General features: G+C 49.2%; 1 protein-coding gene across 2 annotated transcripts; it reads left to right on the top strand.

Moving 5' to 3' along the window:
- Nucleotides 1-80: 80 nt before the first annotated feature.
- On the top strand, nucleotides 81-10,545 carry GPN2 (GPN-loop GTPase 2). 2 transcript variants are annotated; one of them, XR_007136541.1, is made up of 5 exons: nucleotides 81-758; nucleotides 1,303-1,459; nucleotides 4,349-4,509; nucleotides 6,950-7,126; nucleotides 8,607-8,669. XR_007136541.1 is itself a non-coding variant. In XM_047792783.1 (5 exons), the coding sequence occupies exons 1-5, from the start codon at nucleotides 348-350 to the stop codon at nucleotides 10,260-10,262; spliced, it is 933 nt and encodes a 310-aa protein (XP_047648739.1). In that variant the 5' UTR covers nucleotides 84-347; the 3' UTR covers nucleotides 10,263-10,545. The 2 variants fall into 2 exon arrangements, 1 of the variants encoding a protein (XP_047648739.1); XM_047792783.1 differs by lacking the exon at nucleotides 6,950-7,126 and adding an exon at nucleotides 10,190-10,545 and having other exon boundaries at nucleotides 84-758; nucleotides 8,607-8,737.
- Nucleotides 10,546-20,033: the final 9,488 nt, after the last annotated feature.

Genomic DNA, 20,033 nt, shown 5'->3' with positions numbered 1-20,033 from the left:
CTGGACCTGCTTACGCCTCATGCCTCTGCGTCGCCACGCCCCTCGGCGCCGAGCAATGTCGTCACTGTAAAGGCGGGACTTCCTCTCCGGCCCCCGCTGTTTCCGGCGTTGTACGGAAGTCGGGTGCTGGTCTGGTCAGTGCCTGGCCATTTGGTACCCTTACAGCGCGCCTTTTCCAGCTCTCTCTCCTTAGGCGGCCTCCGGGTATCGCTGCCAGTCCCCAGCCAAGTGCAGTTAGGGGAACCCATTGCCCTCGGCTATTGTCTGCGGTGCGGCTCCCCCCTTGCTTCCTCTCTGAACTTGTCTGCTACGCACTTCCTCTCACTTGTCTGAGCCGTGTGCCGCCCATGGCAGGGGCCGCTCAGACCACGGCCTTTGGGCAAGCGGTGATCGGCCCGCCGGGCTCGGGGAAGACCACGTACTGCCTGGGCATGAGTGAGTTTCTGCGAGCGCTGGGCCGGCGCGTGGCGGTGGTGAACCTGGACCCGGCCAACGAGGGGCAGCCATATGAGTGCGCCGTAGATGTGGGCGAGCTGGTGAGCCTGAGCGACGTTATGGACGAGCTGCAGCTGGGGCCCAACGGCGGTCTGCTGTACTGCATGGAGTACCTAGAGGCCAACCTGGACTGGCTGCGCGCGAAACTCGACCCCCTTCGCGGCCACTACTTCCTCTTTGACTGCCCTGGTCAAGTGGAGCTCTGCACACACCACGGAGCCCTGCGCAGCATCTTCTCCCAGATGACGCAGTGGGACCTCAGGGTGCGTCTGGGATCTGGCCCATTTTGCAGATGGAGGAACTGAGACGGAGAGGACAGATGCCACGCCCCCATGTCCCATAGCTAAGTATGGGGTAGAATTGCTCGGAAGTAAAACAAGTGTGAATTCGAATTCTGGCTCTACCACTGACTCGGTGTGTGGTCCTGGGCAAGTCAGTTTCATTCTCTGAACCTCAGTTTTCTCATCTGTATAATGAATGTGTTAGTACCCAACTTAGAATTATTGAAAGTATGGAAAGGGTTATGTGGAAAGTGGCATGGTGGTTGTGACTTGGTGGGCAAAAGAAAGTTAAAGAATAGAGTCAGATGCAGTGGGAATTGTACCAGTTGCCTGCAGGAAAGAAATGCCCCATATTTCCTGGGATAAGGAGATGACTCTGACTATTAGAATGAACATAAGCAGGAGGAGACTAATGGGAAGATTTGCCCTTTGTCCTCAGAAGTCCCCGGTCTGATGGGGAGACATAGGCCCTAATGTTCCTTGCCTCCCAAGGCCACTCTCACCCTGTCTCTTCCTTCCCTCCCAGCTGACTGCTGTCCACCTGGTGGATTCTCACTATTGCACAGACCCTGCCAAGTTCATTTCAGTACTGTGTACCTCCCTAGCCACCATGCTGCATGTGGAGCTCCCCCATGTCAACCTCCTCTCCAAGATGGACCTCATTGAACACTATGGGAAGCTGGGTAAGAGCTCCTGTCCTGGCAGGCAAAAATCAGAGAAGCATCTGGGCTGCACTGGAGCAGAAATCTCAGCTGAAGGTAGCTGCTTCCAGGAACCATGCATGCATGGCCTGGTGGGAGTAGCCACAGGCAGGTCCTGACCCCTGCCCATTTATTTTATGCCACCCTGTGCCAGATATTGTTCTGGGTTTTGGGGGACAAGATGGCTACAGATGGTTATGTGTATTTTGTTTTTTTTTGTTTTTTTTGTCTTTTTGCTATTTCTTGGGCTGCTCCTGCGGCATATGGAGGTTCCCAGGCTAGGGGTCTAATCGGAGCTGTGGCCGCCAGCCTACGCCAGAGCCACAGCAACGCAGGATCCGAGCCGCGTCTGCAACCTACACCACAGCTCATGGCAACGCCGGATCGTCAACCCACTGAGCAAGGGCAGGGACCGAACCCGCAACATCATGGTTCCTAGTCGGGTTCGTTAACCACTGCGCCACGACGGGAACTCCGGTTATGTGTATTTTGAAGGAATTAGAAGTAAGTAATGGAACAATGAGTGGTTGGGAGTGAGGAGAGTGAACAGTACCATCTGAACTGAGACCAGAATGGTGAGTGGGAGCCTGCCAAGGCAGAACTGTTCCTAGGCAGAAGGACCACTAAGGGCCCTTCAGGAAAGAGCTTTTTGTGTTCTAGGAAAAGGGGGTGGGAAGTTGGGTGAGTCCGGGGTAGCTGAGATAGTGGCTCAGGGAAGGGTGGTAGGAAATGAGGTCAGAGAGGTTAGTAGGGGCCAGAACCTGTACTGTCAAAACAGAGAAGAAAGCCATTGATGAATATGAGGCAAGGAAACAGCATGAACTGGAAAAATCCTTCCAGCTGTTTTGTGAATTAAAAGGGGCACCTATAGATCCTATAGTAAGATTTTGCAACAGCCCAGGCAGTGGTCTTGGGAATGGAGAAAAGTAGATAGATTCAGAACTTAACTCCAGAAATAGGATTTGCTGGTGGATTAGACATAGAGGCAGGGGAATTAAGGATGACTCTCAGGTTTCTGACTGAACCAGTGGACAAAGGCGCCATTTATCAAGATGGGAAAGACTTGGGGAGAGGCAAGCTGACAAGGGCATTGCCCAGGGGTTCTAATAGCCAGCTTTTTTTTTTTTTTTTTTAAATGACTACACCAGCAGCATATGGAAGTTCCCAGGCTAGGGATTGAATGCGACCTACACCACAACTGCAGCAATGCCAGATCCTTAACCAACAGAGCTAGGCCAGGGATCAAACCCATGCCTCCACAGCAACCCAAGCCTCTGCAGTTGGATTCTTTTTTTTTTTTTTTGTCTTTTCTAGGGCCGCGCTCGCAGCATATGGAGGTTCCCACGCTAGGGGTCTAATTGGAGCTATAGCCTCTGGCCTACACCACAGCCACAGCAACTCAGGATCCGAGCCGCTTCTTCGACCTACACCGCAGCTCATGGCAATACCGGATCCTTGACCCACTGAGCGAGGCCAGGGATCGAACCCAAAACCTAGTCGGATTTGTTAACCGCTGAGCCACAATGGGAGCTCCCTGCAGTTGGATTCTTAACCCACTGTGCCACAGCGAGAACTCCAGCCAGCATTTTTTTCTTGCACGATTAGTGCTCTGCTGCTCTGGGGACATCAGTTCCCTAAATAGCATCTCCAGCCACAAAGTAACCTAGAGAGGAACAGTTGAAATGACAAGCAGTGAGCAGGAAGGGAGGTTGTGGGGATAGTGAAGTGTCAGGGCCTTGTTCAGGAAGGGTGACTGGCTGCTAGTCAGGACATGAAGGGATGTCAGCACCTTAGAGGGGCCACCTCAGCTCAGAGTCCTGGTGCCTCTCTTAGCAAGCCCAGCAGCCACATTTTGTCTGTGCCCAGGTTAGCAGTCTTCCCAAGCCCCCCTCCCCTTCACATCTCCAGCCTGGATGGCTCCATGCTGCTCCTCTGCATCTCTAGCTCTGACTCTTTTCCAGTCATCTTCACAGGAGACTGAGGTACAAACCAGATCAGGTATTTGAGCCCCAGAGACTTTACATGAAGAGCCCAAGGTCAGTCATTCAGCTAATATGTTAGCCGAAATGAAATCTAAACCCAAGTGTACTTGGCTCCAGTTTCTTCATTCTCAGTGAGAAACATACCTTTCAGGCATCCAAGCTGTTTATTGGATGCCAAGGACTTTATTCCTTGCAGCCACAGGGTTGTTAGTTTCTAGTTAGAACTGATGAGCAGGCAGGAGCAGAGCTCAGGGGCTGAGTCAACGGATCCCCGACAGCCTGATTCCCTTGGCTCACTTTGGGACAGACATGCTGCGTCGCCCAGGTGCTGGAGTCTTCCAGGCAGAAAGGAACAGTGCAGGGAGGCCCACTTTCCTTCTCTTAGTGGGAAGTTTGTACTCATAGAACGGAGTCAGGGACCTGAGTCATCTAGTCTCATCTGGTCATTTTACACTAGGAAGGAACTGGCCCTGAAAGGGAAAGTGATTTTCCCAAGAGGGCACCTGCTAGATAGAGTACTTAACAGTGTGTGTGCCGGGTCCTGGGGGTGCTGCCTGACCTTGAGCTTCATGAGGCAGGGACCAAGCACTGTTCTTGGTACATGTTGAATCTTAACTACTGTTGATCAAGCACTACTTTATACCAGGCACTGGGGTTTACAGCATTTAATTCTCACAGTAGCCCCAGGAGGCGGGTCCCTGTCCATCCAGCTAAGTAAATAGCAGAGCCAACAAGTGAAATCAAGTATTTTCTTCTTAGTAATTTCATTTCACACCTCAGCAAGTATTTGTGGAATGAGTGAATGAAGACAAAGGAAGAAAGAAAGAAAACGTGACCCCTGTCCCCAAGTCTTGCCTGATGCCAGCTGAACACCGGTTTCTCTTCCTAGCCTTCAACCTGGACTACTACACAGAGGTCCTGGACCTCTCCTACCTGCTTGACCACCTGGCTTCTGATCCTTTCTTCCGCCACTATCGTCAGCTCAATGAGAAACTCGTGCAGCTCATTGAAGACTACAGCCTGGTCTCCTTCATCCCTCTCAACATCCAGGTACAAGCACACCTCACTTTATTGCACTTCACGTTATTGTGCTTTGCAGATACTGTAGTATTTTTACAAATTGAAGGTTCATGGCAACCCTGCATTGAACAAGTTTATGGATGCCATTTTTTCCAACAGCACTTGGTCACTCTATGTCTCTGTCACATTTTGGTAATCTCATACCATTTCAAGCTTTTTCATTATTGTTCTATTTGTTATGATGATCTGTGATCAGTGATCTTTTTAAAAAAAAAAATACGAATTTTTCTTTGCCTTTTTTAGGGGGGTGGTATGGCTTCTCTATCAGCACTTGTTGCTTTACACTGCACTTTTTTTTTTTCTGGCCGCACCTGCAGCATGTGTAAGTTTCCGGGCCAGGGATTGAACCCATGCCACAGTAGAGACTGAGCCACTGCAGTGACAATGCCAGATCCTTAACCTGACAAGCCACCAGGGAATTTCCTGTGATCAGTGATCTTTTTTTTTTTAATGGCTGCACCTGCAATATAGGAAGTTCCTGGGCCAGAAATAGAATCCAGGCCACAGCTACAGCAACGCCAGATCCTTTAACCCACTGTGCTGGGCTGGGAATTGAACCTGTGCCTCTGCAGCGGCCTGGGCTGCTTCAGTCAGATTTTTAACCCATTAAGCCACAGTGGGAACTCCTACTTTCAAGTCTTAAGATTTACATTTTGGGGAGTTCCTGTTGTGGCTTAGCAGAAATGAATCTGACTAGCATCCATGAGGATGCGGGTTCAATCCTTCACCTCACTCAGTGAGTTAAGGATCCGCCATTGCCGTGAGCTATGGTGTAGGTTGCAGATATGACTCGGATCTGGGTGTGGTGTAGGCCGGTGGCTACAGCTCTGATTCGACCCCTAGCCTGGGAACCTCCATATGCTGTGGGCACAGCCCTAAAAAGACCAAAAAAAAAAAAAAATACATTTTGTAAGTCCGTAGGTGCCATAGATAGTGATTCCTCTTATGGATCTAGATAGAGTAAATTGAAAATGTTCCATAAAGGATTTACCACTCTAGATGCCATTAAGAACATTCGGAGGAGTTCCCTGGTGGTCTAGTGGTAAGGACTCTGCTTTTACTTCTGTGGCCTGGGTTCATTCCCTGCTCTGGGAGCTGAGCTCCCACATTCAAGCCACTGCATGCTGTAGCCAAAAAAAAGAATAAGTAAAAAATAAAAATAAGAACATTTATGATTCACGGGAGGGGGTCAAAATATCTACATTAACAAGAGTTTGGAAGAAGTTGATTCTAACCCTCATGGATAACTCTGAGGGGTTCAAGACTTCAGTGGAGGAAATAACTGGAGATGTGGTAGAAATAGCAAGAGACCTAGAATTAGAAATGAAGCCTGAAAATGTGACTGAATTGCTGCAGCCTTATGAAAAAACTTGAGTAAGGAGTTGTTTTGTTTGTTGGTTTGTTTGTTTCGCCACACTTGGCATGCAGAAGTTCTGGGGCCAAGGATTAAACCCTCGCCACACACCACAGCAGTGACAACGCAGGATCCTTGACCCATTGAGTCATCAGGGAACTCTAGGAGTTGCTTCTTATGGATGAGCAAAGAAAGTGGTTTCTTTAGATGGACTCTACGTCTGATGAAGATACTGTGAAGATTGTTGAAATGGCAGCAAAGGGTTTAGAATGTTTTATGTAAACTTAATTGAGAAAGTAGCAGCAAGGTTTGAGAGGCTTGACTCCAGTTTGGAAAGAAGTTCTACTGTAGGTAAAATGCTGTCCAACAGCATTGCATGCTGTAGAGAAATTGGTCATGAAAGAGTCAATTAATGTAGCAAACCTCATTGTTGTTTTGTTTCAGAAATTGCAAAAACAGGAGTTCCCGTTGTGGCTCAGTGGTTAATGAATCCGACTAGGAACCATGAGGTTGCGGGTTCGAAACCTGGCCTTGCTCAGTGGGTTAACGATCCGGCGTTGCCGTGAGCTGTGGTGCAGGTTGCAGACGCGGCTCGGATCTCACGTTGCTGTGGCTCTGGCGTAGGCTGGTAGCTACAGCTCCAATCCAACCCCTAGCCTGGGAACCTCCATATGCTGCAGGAGTAGCCCAAGAAATGGCAAAAAGACAAAAAAAAAAAAAAGAAAAAAAGAGAAATCGCAAAAACAGAAACCTTCAGAGACCCTATTTGGAGTTTCTCTGTGGCTCAACGGGTTAAGGACCTGGCACTGTCACTGCTGTGGCTCTGGTTGCTGCCATGGTGCGAGTTCAATTCCTGGCGCTGGGAACTTCCACATGCTGTGGGTGCGGTCGAAAAAGAAAAAAAAAAAAAAGAGGAGTTCCTGTTGTGGCTCAGTGGTAACGAACCTGACTAGTATCCATGAGGTTTGATCCCTGGCCTTGCTCAGTGGGTTAACTATCCCGCGTTGCTGTGGCTGTGGTGTAGGCTGGCAGCTAAAGCTCCGATTCTACCCCTAGCCTGGGAACTTCCATATGCCACTGGTGCGGTCCTAAAAAAAAAAAGAAAAGAAAAAGAAATTGCCACAGCCACCCCAACCTTCAGCAACACCACCCTGATCAGTCAGCAGCCATCAACGTGGAGGCAAGACCCTGTACCAGCAAAGAGATTACAACTCACCAAAGGCTTAGATGATGGTTAGCATTTTTTACTAATAAGGTATTTTTTAATTCAGGTATGTACATTGTGTTTTTAGACAAAATGCTATCATATGCTTAACAGACTATAGTATAAGTGTGAACGTGACTCACTTTGAGATTTGCTTTATTGCAATGGTCTGGAACCAGACCTGCAGTTCTCCAGGTGTGCCTGTACTGGGTACCAAGAGGCCTTCTCCCTGACTACTGGCTCTAAAGTGCCCAGGACCTCATCAAGCCAAGGGTACAGGAAGCTTTGAGGCCTCAAACAATGGTCTTTGTCCTGGGTCTGACTACCATTCAGTCTCCATGGTTTCAAGACCACTGGTGGGTGGGATTCCAGTAGAGGGTGGACCAAGCTTTGGCCCTACCTGTTCTGTTCTACTGGGTTCTCCGTACACATGTTCCCTCCTCGGTGTGAAAATGGCAGAAAGTCACCAGCCAGGGACAAGTCTTTGAGGCTCCTTCAAGATGAGCAACTGCCTGTTGACTTTGCAAAGCAGCACTCAACCCTTGTGCCTTTCACCTTGCACCCTACAAAAGTAACCTGGGAGATAGAGGTGCATGTTTGATTCCTTTCTGCAGTGGGTGGACTTAAGCAAACTTGTCTGTTCCCTGTTTAATGCCACACTTTTCTCCTCTAAGATGCAGAGGTGAGAGAGTTCCCGTTGTGGCTCAGCGGTAACAAACCTGACTAGGATCTATGAAGGTGCGGGTTCGATCCCTGGCCTCGCACAGTGGGTTAAGGATTCAGTGTTGCCGTGAGCTGTGGATAGATCGCAGACATGGCTTAGATCTGGCATTGCTGTAGCTGTGGTGTAGGCTGGCAGCTACAGCTCTGATTTGACCCCTAGTGTAGGAACTTCCATATGCCACGAGTGTGGCCCTAAAAAGCAAAACAAAAAAAGGTGAACCCTATAACATTAATTGTAACAGTGACCACTGTGGGAGCCTTTCTGTGCTAGGCATTGTGCTAAGGACTGTACATTTTAAATGTCTTTTTCCTATCAGGTGATGTAGGGACCATTCTTAGCACTTTTATGGGGTGACTGAATAGGTCCCATGCATATTTATTGGGTGCCTACTGCTAGCTGAGTCCTGTGCCAGACGTAGTACTGGGGAGGCCTTGACAAAGGGCTCTGACCTGTAGCGGTGCTCAGTCAAGTAGGCGAGGCAGCTGAGTCAGTAACATAATGGTAAGATGGTGGGATCACAGCTACCGGAGGGATAACCTGGGGACTGTGGGAGTGCAGAGCAGAATTTACCTGTTCTAATTTGGGTGGGTTGCTAGGCAGGAAGGGTGGGATGCAGCCGGGCCTCTGGGGACACGAAGAACTACTCCAGGCCAAGGAAGCTGCATGTACAGGGGCTTCCTGAGGCAAGATCAGGTGGGGTGTTTGGAGACTGCAAGCAGTGGGGCACAACCCCAATGCCATGTACCTCTGTTTCACTCAGCACTGTTCCTCTCCTCCCTGCCCAGGACAAGGAGAGCATCCAGCGGGTCCTGCAGGCTGTGGATAAAGCCAATGGCTACTGCTTCGGGGTCCAGGAGCAGCGGAGCCTGGAGGCCATGATGTCTGCCGCTGTGGGAGCGGACTTCCACTTCTCCTCGTATCCTTGCTCGCCAGCCTTCGCCACGGGGGAGGCGTGGGGCTCGAGAATCACTACAGCTGCCCTTGAAGGTGACTGATTCTGTGTTGCCCAGTGGGCTCGCTGGTGACGTCCCTTAGAAGGCTTCAGGGTCGGTTGTACCTGAGGACAAGGGAGGCTGTTGATCGGAAGGGGCAACAAACACGGAGGCCCAGCCATGAGAGGGCACTGGTCATTTGGAAGAGAGGCAGGGGGTTTGGTTGCCTGGTGTCTTGAGTGTGAAGGGGAAAGGGATGGAGTGGTACAGGGGCGGTGGGCAGGGCTGGCAGTGGAGGAGGGTGGACTTCGGCCTGTGGGTGGCCAGTGTGAACCAGCACACTGTTGTGGAGCAGGGCGTGACACGATCAGATGCACATTTTGAAAAGCATCTCCATGTGTGGAAAGAGCGTTTAAGGAATGTGATTGGAGACTGAGGAGTTTTTAGTCTCCAGGTGAGAATAGAGAAAAGGGTGTGGACTGGAAAAATATTAAGGAGATAGACAACCAGAGCTGGTGGCCAGGTGGTTACGGGATAGAAGGAGGTGGAGCAGAAGTTAGGCTCCCAGATTCCTGGTTTAGACAGTGGTCAGGGTGGTTGTGGTTCCTGAGGGGAGGAAGGAGGAGGAGAGGGCAAGTTCGTCACGCGGGCGGAGGGGATGGGAGCTGGCAGCCACGCTGTGCTTGAGGGGGCCGTGGGGTGCGCTGGAACCTGGTTGCGGAATCTCAGGCTCTGACACTGGAGTCTCCTCTAGGATAAGAGCCGTGGTGGCCAACCCCGCCATGGGGTCTGCCCCCACCTCCTAGTCAGGCGCCAGACCCGGACCTCGGGCCGGCCAGCCTCACACTCCACTGGCAGTGTCCTGTCTCTTGCTGTGGGCATCTGATGGGTATCTTTCCTGCTGACCTAGAGAGCACTAGAAGGCCCCCTCTGGCCCAAGCAGAAATTTATTTCCTTTGATCTCTGTTGAGGTCCCTCCTTTAGCAGAAGCAGGGAAATCACAAATAGCAGGCAGCTACCGAGTGCCAGTTGCCATGGTGGGCACTTTGTATTTGCTGTCTCATTTGATCCTCATGACCCTGTTTTACAAATGAGTAAAAGGAAGTGACAAACTCAGGATTTAACCCCCACGGCCTGGCTCCAGAGCATGTGCCATTGCACGGAGCCAGAGGGTATAGTGCTCTCCTGTCCTCTGCTCCTCAGCCGTGTGCAGAAGAGGCATGTGGATGCCTCTCATCTTGGGGGCCAGAAGCTCTGAGAGGCTGCTCGCGTCCAGCTGGTCCCCGTGGCCAGAAGCTGTCATTATGAGGAAGGGAGCAGGAGGGGAGGAACCTGCCAAGCCTGGTTGGAGGGTGAGCATCAGTAGAGGCGAGATCCTGCCTAGAGCAGTTCCCCATCCTTGCCCATGCTATCAGCCTTGACGAGCCCTCCATCAGCACCCTGGGCCTCCAGGAGAAGTACCTGGCGCCCTCAGACCAGCCAGTGGAGCAGGAGGCCATGCAGCTCTAGCAACAAGCTGGGCTCTTGTTGGAGGAGGACGCACAACCCAGCGCTGGGGAGCATGGTGGCTTCCAGGGAGCAGCAGACTGCGCGGCAGGCTGCAGATCCAAGAGCAGCCCTCACAGGGGGAGACTGGCGAGGGGATACACAGCCCTGCAGAGGAGTTCGGCCAGATCCAGACCTGTCACCAAGCAGAGCACTCTCAGTGCTCTGGGCACTGCCAGCAGGAATCCAGCACTGGCTCCGCTTGGGCTGTGATGGAACATGCTACAATACAAGAGTTTATTTTCTACTTTTTGTGGCTTCCAAACTTTTCTTCAACCATCCAGGCCGAGGAATTTGGGAACATGAGAATGTCACCTTTCCTCAGAAGAGTCCTGTTGCCTTTTTTTTTTCTTCTTCTTCTTCTTTTTTTGGCTGCCCCTCTGCATATGGAGTTCCCAGACCAGGGATCAGATCCAAGTCGCAGTTGTGACCTAAGCCGAAGCTGCGGCAACGCCAGATCCTTAACTCACTGTGCTGGGCCAGGGCTGGAACCTTCGACCCAGCACTCCCAAGACAACACCAATTCCATTGCACCACAGCAGGAACTCCAGAAGAGTCCTGTTTCTTCACACAGGGCAGTGGTTTACCCCTAAACCACAGGATCATAGTAGAGGGTTGACTCTCAAGTCTCAAGTTGTGTGCTTTTGTTAATCTTCAGTTTTAACAATGAGCCTCAAGCTTGAGCTTTCATAGCTAAAACTTCCTCACAGATCTTATATTTTATTTTCACTGTATTTATTTCAGGGTTTTATTCTTGGGGGGGCAAGCGTTAACTAGTTTTCCATTTATAGTAGTGATTAGAAGTTGACTTTAAAATAAAATTTATTGGGAGTTCCCATCTTGGCGCAGCAGAAACAAATCCGACTAGGAACCATGAGGTTGCGGGTTCGATCCCTGGCCTCGCTCAGTGGGTTAAGGATCCAGTGTTGCCGTGAGCTGTGGTGTCAGTCACAGACACAGCTCAGATGTGGTGTGGCTGTGGTGTAGGCCAGCAGCTGTAGCTCCGATTAGGCCCCTAGCCTGGGAACCTCCATATGCCGTGGGTATGGCCCTAAGAAGACAAAAATACAAAAATAAATAAATAAAAATAAAATGAAACTTATTTATACAAAATGAGTTGTTTAAAGAAAATGATTAGCATATAATATGTCATGAGGGCCCTGGTAAAAATTAAGATGGCTTGAAGTTGGAAATAGTCGTGTCTGCTTCCGGTGGATCTTTTTGCAAGTGTTTGGATGCAATTCATATTTTCAACCAGTAGGTGGCATCCCAGGCTTGTTTTTAAATTTTTTTTCTGCTGTATCCTGGAGGCAGGCGATAGATGGCGGTTGTGCCCAAAGTCTTACTTGCAGACGTTCAGTCCTATTAACGCATAGGAAGGGCTTAGCATTTTACAAAGAGCTTCTGCACACACAGCCTTCATGTGGTTCTCACAGCAACCCCTAGAGATATAGATGAGATGGGGAATATAAGTAAGCCCCACTTTACAGTGAGGAAACAGAAAGATGAGTTTGCACTTCAGTCAGCCTGGTTCTCTCATAATTCACTTTGCTGACTTCCTAATTGGTGAGTATGTTATGGTGGAAAGTCATAGCCCTTCTCCAATGAGAATTTAGATACCTGTAGAGTATTACTGAATCATAAATCAAGGAGGATATAGATGACTGGTGGTTTGGGCAGTTTAGGAAGAAGTTTCTTTCTTTCTTTCTTTCTTTTTTTGGTTTTTAGGGCTGTACCTGCAACATATGGAGGTTCCCAGCCTAGGGGCCTAATCGGAGCTACAGCTGCCAGCCTACACCAGAGCCACAGCAATGCAGGATCCGAGCCGTGTCTGGGACCTACACCACAGCTCATGGCAACACCAGATCCTTAACCCACTGAGCAAGGTCAGGGATCGAACCGCAACCCCATGGTTCCTAGTCAGATTTGTTTCCACTGTGCCATGATGGGAACTCCAGGAAAAACTGTTCTGACTTGGCGTTGATATGGGGCCAATCTGCTTCTCAGATTTGGCTGTCAGAGCAGAAGACAGAAGAGCGAGGGGCTGTGAGGAGGCTCTTCAGGCTGGAACAGTATGAAAGCAGCCAACCTCCGCTCCCATGCCTGGCCGGATGGGGGATAATAACTGGGTGCTACTTCCCCCACCTCTTTCATCTGAGGAGTTCAAAGCACCTGACCCCTATTAACAGTGTACACAGTAGGTGGGGAGTATCAGCAGTGCAAGCCAGGGAAACAGGCCAGGAGGCACCGCCTGGGGCTGGCTATGAGCCCTATGGGGCCTGGAGCCCACGAATCCTGACGCCCAGGCTGCTGGACAAATCCCTCATCAGGCTGTGAGGGTAGGTGCTGTGTTTTTGAAACTAGTATCAGTAGCTGTGGTCACAGGTTTCAGTGCTTCCCTATCCCAGAGGCCCCAGCACTGACTAAAGCACACCAGTGGGAAGAAAGGCGTCGTTTACAATTTTATGGCATCAGATGCAAACACTTCCAGCATTTATTCTCAGCAGTCATGGAGTGGAGAAGGATGGAAATAATTCCAAACTTTATTTTCAGGCCTTGGTGTGACAGCAAGGGTGCTTTCTATCCTCCCACTGGTAGCAACATGATTTTGTTCCCCTGTCATTACTGGGAAGGGACAGCACAATGCAGAAAAGCAGAGGCATCTGGGTCCTGGGTCAAGGCTGTTCAGTGTGAAATGTGTAGGTTAAGGGAAAGACCATCCTCAGTTTGGCGGCATATGACAAATGTCCTTAAAATTTTTTTTTTTTCTTCTTAGGGCTGCACCTGTGGCATATGGAAAATTCCCAAGTTAGGGTCAGTTCAGAGCTGGAGCTGTCAGCCTATGCCACAGCCGCAGCAAAGCAGGATCCTAGCTGCGTCTCAACCTACACCACAGCTCATGGCAACACTGGACCCCCAACCCCCTGAGCGAGGCCAGGGATCAAACCCGCATACTCATGGATACTAGTCTGATTAATTTCCCCTGAGCTACGATGGGAGCTCCAAGATTTCTTTTTTTTCCTGACAAAACCAGAAAAGTCAGGAGTTCTTTAGTGGTTCAGTGGGTTAAAGGATTTGGCATTGTCAATCCCTGGCCCAGAATTTCCACATGCCACCGCTGCAGCCAAAAAATAAAATAGAAAAGTAAAAAAACTTGGAAAAGTCATCCATAATCCCATCACACATGAATAATCAAAAATATTTACGATAAAATTTTTATTCGACTATGTAAATATATTTTTTTTTCTTTCTTTTCTATACACTCAAAGGGATAGCTATAGCATTTATATGTGTGGGATATGTTACTGTTTTGTAACCTATTTTTTTCTGTTAACATTATTTCATGTAATTAAAGATATAAAGACCACTTTTTTTTTTTGTCTTTTTGCTATTTCTTGGGCCGCTCCCACGGCATATGGAGGTTCCCAGGCTAGGGGTTGAATCGGAGCTGTAGCCACCGGCCTACGCCAGAGCCACAGCAACGTGGGATCCGAGCCGTGTCTGCAACCTACACCACAGCTCACGGCAACGCCGGATCGTTAACCCACTGAGCAAGGGCAGGGACCGAACCCGCAACCTCATGGTTCCTAGTCGGATTCGTTAACCACTGCGCCACGATGGGAACTCCTAAAGACCATTTTTTAATCACAGCTGTGACTCAGATTCAGTCTCTGGCCCAGGAACTTCCATATGACATTCTTATTTATATTTACATAGACTTTATTTTTTTATTTTTTTAATTAACTTATTTTTTTGGTCTTTTCTAGGGCCACACCCACGGCATATGGAGGTTCCCAGGTTAGGGGTCTAATCGGAGCTGTAGCCACTGGCCTACGCCAGAGCCACAGCAACGCCAGATACGAGCCGCATCTGTGACCTACACCACAGCTCATGGCAACGCCAGATCCCTAACCCACTGAGCAAGGCCAGGGATTGAACCTGCAACCTCATGGTTCCTATTCGGATTTGCTAACCACTGAGCCACAATGGGAACTCCTACATAGACTTGAAATATCTACATGATAATATTTTTTGGTATTGTTGTAACAGTTTATCCAAAGTCCTATGGTTAGCCTTTAAGTTATTGCCAATTTTTTGCTATTATAAATAGTGCCATGATTAACATCTTTGTCTGAGATAAAGTCCTAGAAATAAAACAGCAGACGGTCTTCTAGGTTCTGGATTCATGTTGCCAAAACACCTCCTGCTTTACACCTCACAGACACTGCCTGGAAGTGCCCTTCTCACCTCCATCCTCACTTAGTCGACCTCGTGAACCACTTCTGGAGGGAGGAGACCATCCCCGGGCGCCTTCCGAGGGAGCTTCTGGGTCATCTCCGCTAACCACTCCCTGACATTGGGAGAGTCTGCATTTCCTGGCTTGGAAATGGGCACCCCGCGCCCGCCAACGATTGGAAGCTGGTGTTTGGAACCTGTCAGAGACCACAGGTAACTGGAAAGGCTTCCAGCCCAGACAAAGAGGCTTAGGAGTGGAGGTGACACCCTGAAGCCACAGAGCTGCAGCACAGCCAGTCTGCCCTCAGCTGTTTCTGAAGCAGCAGAACACTCATCCACCATTGGCTGGGAATAGAAAGTCTGATCCCATTAGGGTCTGTGGGAAGATTAGGATCTCATTAGGGTCTGAAATCCTCTGTCCTTTCTCAAGACTCCTGAGAGGAACTGGAGTACGGCTAAGGCCCACCCCGTTTTTGAAAGCAGAAGGGAGGCCCAACTATCTCAGATTCCTGGAGGGAAATTCCCTATCAAGCGGGCGGGCGTAGCTCCCCTCCACTCCCTTTTCTCTCTCGCCCCTGGCTGCTGAGCCTTTACCCAGCCTAGTCTGGGCTGCTCACTTCCTCTCCTGTCCCCCCCTTGGAAGGCAGAGTCTCAGATTAGTGCATATGTTAATGGCAGCGGGCTTGCTGAGAGTAGGAGAAAGCTAACTTCATACAGCCCCAGAAGCCCAGGTGTCCAGGTGGCCTAAGCCTGAGGGATGATGAGGGGATGGCTAGGGATTTGGAGCCCAAATGAGGTTAAAAATATAATTATTGGTAAAATGCCCTGGCCTAGAATACAAAGCAAGGTTTACACTTTTTTCTCCCCATCCAAACCCTTGAAGCAGCTATGGAGGAGGGAGGTGAGACCCCTCAAAGTTACCCCAAATAAGCCAATCTAAAACAGTGTAGGAGGAGTTCCCTTCATGGCTCAGCAGGTTAAGAACCCAACTAGCATCCATGAAGATGTGGGTTTGATCCATGCCTCACTCAGTGGGTTAAGGAAATGGTGTTGCCTTGAGCTGCGGTGTAGGTCACAGATGCGGCTCGGATCTGGGGTTGCTATGGCTCTGGTGTAGGCCAGCAGCTACAGTTCCGATTCAACCCCTAGCCTGGGAACCTCCATGTGCCTTGGGTGCAGCCCTAAAAAGCAAAAATAAAATAAAACGGTGTGCTCCCCTTCACACTGAATTGTTGCCTCTTCCTATATATTAACCCCGGAGCCTCCGCATTGACTTGTGGAGTCATAGAAAGAGCAGAGAAGGGATATTGGGACAACTCATCAGTCATATCAGTGGTCACATAATCTATCCTGAGTGAAAACCCAGTCCCCTCTAGAGTCAGACAAAGATATTTCAGGTTAGCTTTAGTCTGAAGGAGGAACGGGAGGAGGGGACTGTGTCTTCTTCTTCTCTCTTAACAAATATTTATTGCACACCATAATCTGATGTATTCAATACTGTGCCTAGCCACAGAGTATAGACGCCATGCTTTTCAGAGTCTGGGATTTCCCCCTTGTCTCTCTAGAAAACGTGTTCAATTTCTCAGCAGTAGGAAGAAGAATGGTTGGCAATGAGAGATGAATCAGCCCTCTGACACCCCCAGGGCAACATACCTGTCCGCTGCCTCCACAGACATTCCTGGCTCCTGACTGGGGGGGGGGGGTGGACCTGGGGGTGCTGTGAGAGGAGGGGGACCTACGCCCCTGCAGAAACCTGCTTTCCTCTTACACACAACAGGGATCAGGGCGGCATACGTCCCGTGAACGAGGCGAGGAACTGAAAAGCAACAAAGGATGGAATCAGGTTAAGGAAATCTTAACTTGATGAACAAGCCAGGAAATTGGTCCACCACACAGTTTTTTCTCATTTAAGACAGATTAAATGAGAAATGCCAGGCCCTGGGGGGACGTTAGATTTAAGGAGAATAAAAAGCTTTCTCGGAGTTTCCATCGTGGCTCATTGGTTAATGAACCTGAGTAGTATCCATGAGGTTGCAGGTTAAATCCCTGACCTTGCTCAGTGGGTTAAGGATCTGGCATTGCTGTGAGCTGTGGTATAGGCCGGCAGCTGTAGCTCCAATTGGACCGCTGGCCTGGGAATCTCCACATACCCAGGGGGCGGCCCTAAAAAGACAAAAAAGAAAAAGGCTTTCTTGATTCTTAGAAAGTCCGAAATAGGAGCAGTAGCAGCATAGCATTAAGGTGGTTCTTTTCAAACTTATTTTTAACTCATGAAACTCCCAATATACAAAACAGACACACGTGGGTATTTTAGCCAACGTGTGTGGAAACAGGGGAAACCCTGAGTGCTGAGCTCCTGTCCTGTGGCAGCTTCTGGGGAACCCTCTGAACACAGTTAAAAATAGCTAATGTAGGAGTTCTCATCGTGGCTCAGTGATTAACAGATCTGACTAGGAACCGTGAGGTTGCGGTTTTGATCCCTGGCCTCGCTCAGTGGGTTAAGGATCCGGCGTTGCTGTGAGCTGTGGTGTAGGTTGCAGACGTGGCTCAGATCCCGCATTGCTGTGGCTGTGGTGTAGGCCAGCAGCTACAGCTCCTATTAGACTCCTAGCCTGGGAACCTCCATATGCCGTGAGTGCGGCCCTAGAAAATACAAAAAAAGACAAAAAAAAAAACCTAATGTAGGAGTTCCCATTGTGGCTTAGTGGTTAATGAATCCGACTAGGAACCATGAGGTTTCAGGTTCGATCCCTGGCCTTGCTCAGTGAGTTAAGGATCCGGCGTTGCCATGAGCTGTGGTGTAGGCCACAGATGCAGCTCAGATCCTGTGTTGCCATGACTGTGGCTGTGGCGTACGTAGGCCAGCAGCTACAGCTCTAATTCGACCCCTAGCCTGGGAACCTCCATATGCCTCGGGTGCAGCCCTATAAAAAGACAAAAAGAAAAAAAGAAAAAAAAAAGCTATTGTAGTTTAAAAATCATGGTCCTTGGAGTCAGACCTGTTCCACTCCTTGGGCACATAAATCATTGTATAACATTGGTTATTAGGTTATTTAGCTGCTCTGAGCCTCAGTCTCTTCGTATGCAAAGGAGATAATATGTATTGCTGTGAGGATTAAGGTATAAAACCGCCACACACAGCAGTCATGGCAGCTGCTCTTATTACTGTATTCTGTTCTCTAGGAAGAAGCAGGAGTGGAGCACTTTTGGTCAGAAGAACAATCTTGGTGCAAGCATCTGAAATCAGATTTTCCCAAAAAGGCAATTGACACTTGGACTCGTGTGTGTGTGTGTGTGTGTATCTGTGTAGGAATATCTTGCCTTTCTAGAAAGAGCCACAGGGGCCTCCGTGACCCCAGTGCCTTGGTCTCCCTAGGGTTTCTGGTGAGTTCTGAGAAGGTTCCTCAACCTCAGTGCCTTGCCTTCCATCACCTACTCCTGTGGATCTGCAGAGCCAATTCGGACTTTGCTCTCTGGAGGAACTACATTTAAGAGGGAGAAGAGTAGATACTTCCTCTAGAAAATTTTAGGTTGCAAATTTTCTATATACAGCTCAAATTCTTGGGAGAGAAAGATTTTTGCAGGCCCTGGGCCTCAGTTACTTGGGGGATAATCAGGCTGTAAGAAAGGCTAGGCCTGGGGTTCCTTGACCCTTTGTGAGCCGGATCTCTGGATAGACAGTCTTTCTTCATCCTGGAACTAGCTGTATCTCCATTCCTACAAAAGAGTGCCTGACACTTGGTTTCCAGGTTTTTTTGTTTTGTTTTTTAGGGCCTCACATGCAGCATATGGAAGTCTGGAGCTACAGGTGCTGGCCTACGCCATAGCCACAGCAAAGCCAGATCCAAGCCACGTCTACAACCTATACCACAGCTCACGGCAACACAGGAGCCTTAACCCACAGAGCAAGACCAGGGATTGAACCTGCATCCTTGTGGATACTAGTCAGAATCATTTCTGCTGCGCCACAACAGGAACTCCCATTTATTCATTCTTTTTTAAAAAATAAGGGCATAATTTTTCCTATTGCGGCTCAACGGAAACAAACCTGACTAGTAACCACGAGGACTCGGGTTCCATCCCTGGCTTCCCTCAGTGGGTTAAGGATCCAGGGTTGCTGTGAGCTGTGGTGTAGGTGGCTGGTGCAGTTCTCATCCTGAGTTGCTGTGGCTGTGGTGTAGGCCAGTGGCTACAGCTCAGATTCAGCCCCTAGCCTGGGAATTTCCATACGCTGCAGGGGTGGCCCTAAAAAGACCAAAAAGAACACAACTGCAGTGGCTCAGGTTCAATCCCTGACCCAACATGTTGGTCGCAGCTGTCTTGGATTCAATTCCTGGCCCTGGAACTTCCATATGCCATGGGTGCAGCTGCTAAAAAAAGAAAAGAAAAAAAAAGGATTTGGTATTGTCACTGCAGTGGCTAGTGTCACTGCTATGGTGCAGGTTCGATCCCTGGCCTGGGGAACTTCCACATGCCACTGGCACAGTTTAAAAAAAAAAAGAGGCAAATTGTTGGACATGAAGTGTACAGTTTAGTGTGTTTATTTTTTAGGGCCACACCCGAGGCATATGGAAGTTCCCGGGCTAGGGGTTGAATGGGAGCTACATTTGCCAGCCAATGCCACAGCCACAGCAACGTGGGATCCGAGCCATATCTGAAATCTACACCACAGCTCACAGCAATGCCAGATCCTTAACCCACTGAGCAAGGTCGGGGATTGAACCCGCATCCTCAGGGTCCTAGTCAGGTTCGTTAACACGGAGCCACAAAGGGAACTCCTACAGTTCAGTGTTTTTAAATATATTCACAAAGTTGTGGCATTAATACCAATATTTAAATCCAGGATATTTCATCACCCCAAGAGAAATCCCGTATCCATTAGCAGTAGGACTGAAAATTTTTAAATGTAAAATTTAGGCCGGGAAAAGACAGCAAGAAATGCTGAGACTCTACCCTGGGTGACATTTAAAAAGCTTCAGGGATTGGGGGGGAAGTCTGGGACTCAGTTCGGAAGCTGGTACCTAAGCCAGCTCATAGCTAGTTGTCTGAGCTGGTAATATTCCAATCCACAGCATCTGCTTTTGAAATCTGTCAACACCAACACGCTACCTTAAGGTAGCTCATTTCTTTCCCCATAGAGGACAACCATGAATGGTATAGAGGGAGAAGGCAAAAGTCAAATTCTGAGAGAACAGAAGAAAGAATATCCTTTCCCAGGACCTACCCCATTAAGAGAAAGTCACCAGACCTGTCTGGTAAGAAACCAGTTCACTTTCAGAGCTGAGGGGAAGTCACTTCCCTCTACCAAAATCTCTGCCTGTTTGGAACTTTGACACCCACACGCTTGCTGCTGGCCTACACCACAGCCACAGCAACCAGCATCCAAGCCGTGTCTGTGACCACGCCACAGCTCACAGCAATGCCAGACTCTTAACCCACTGAGCAAGGTCAGAATCAAACCTGCGTCCTCATGAATGCTATTCAAATTCATTAACCTCC

This window comes from Phacochoerus africanus, chromosome 8, assembly GCF_016906955.1.
Source record: "Phacochoerus africanus isolate WHEZ1 chromosome 8, ROS_Pafr_v1, whole genome shotgun sequence".
Taxonomy (NCBI): domain Eukaryota; kingdom Metazoa; phylum Chordata; class Mammalia; order Artiodactyla; family Suidae; genus Phacochoerus; species Phacochoerus africanus.
Note: the sequence above shows the minus strand (reverse complement) of the source record. Positions and strands in the feature narration are given on the sequence as shown.

Excerpts from the sequence above, each read along its gene's own strand:
- GPN2 (XM_047792783.1), top strand. The coding sequence starts at position 348 with ATGGCAGGGGCCGCTCAGACCACGGCCTTTGGGCAAGCGGTGATCGGC. Across the intron at positions 759-1,302 it reads TGACGCAGTGGGACCTCAGG|CTGACTGCTGTCCACCTGGT; the intron begins GTGCGTCTGGGA and ends CTTCCCTCCCAG. Across the intron at positions 4,510-8,606 it reads TCATCCCTCTCAACATCCAG|GACAAGGAGAGCATCCAGCG; the intron begins GTACAAGCACAC and ends CTCCCTGCCCAG.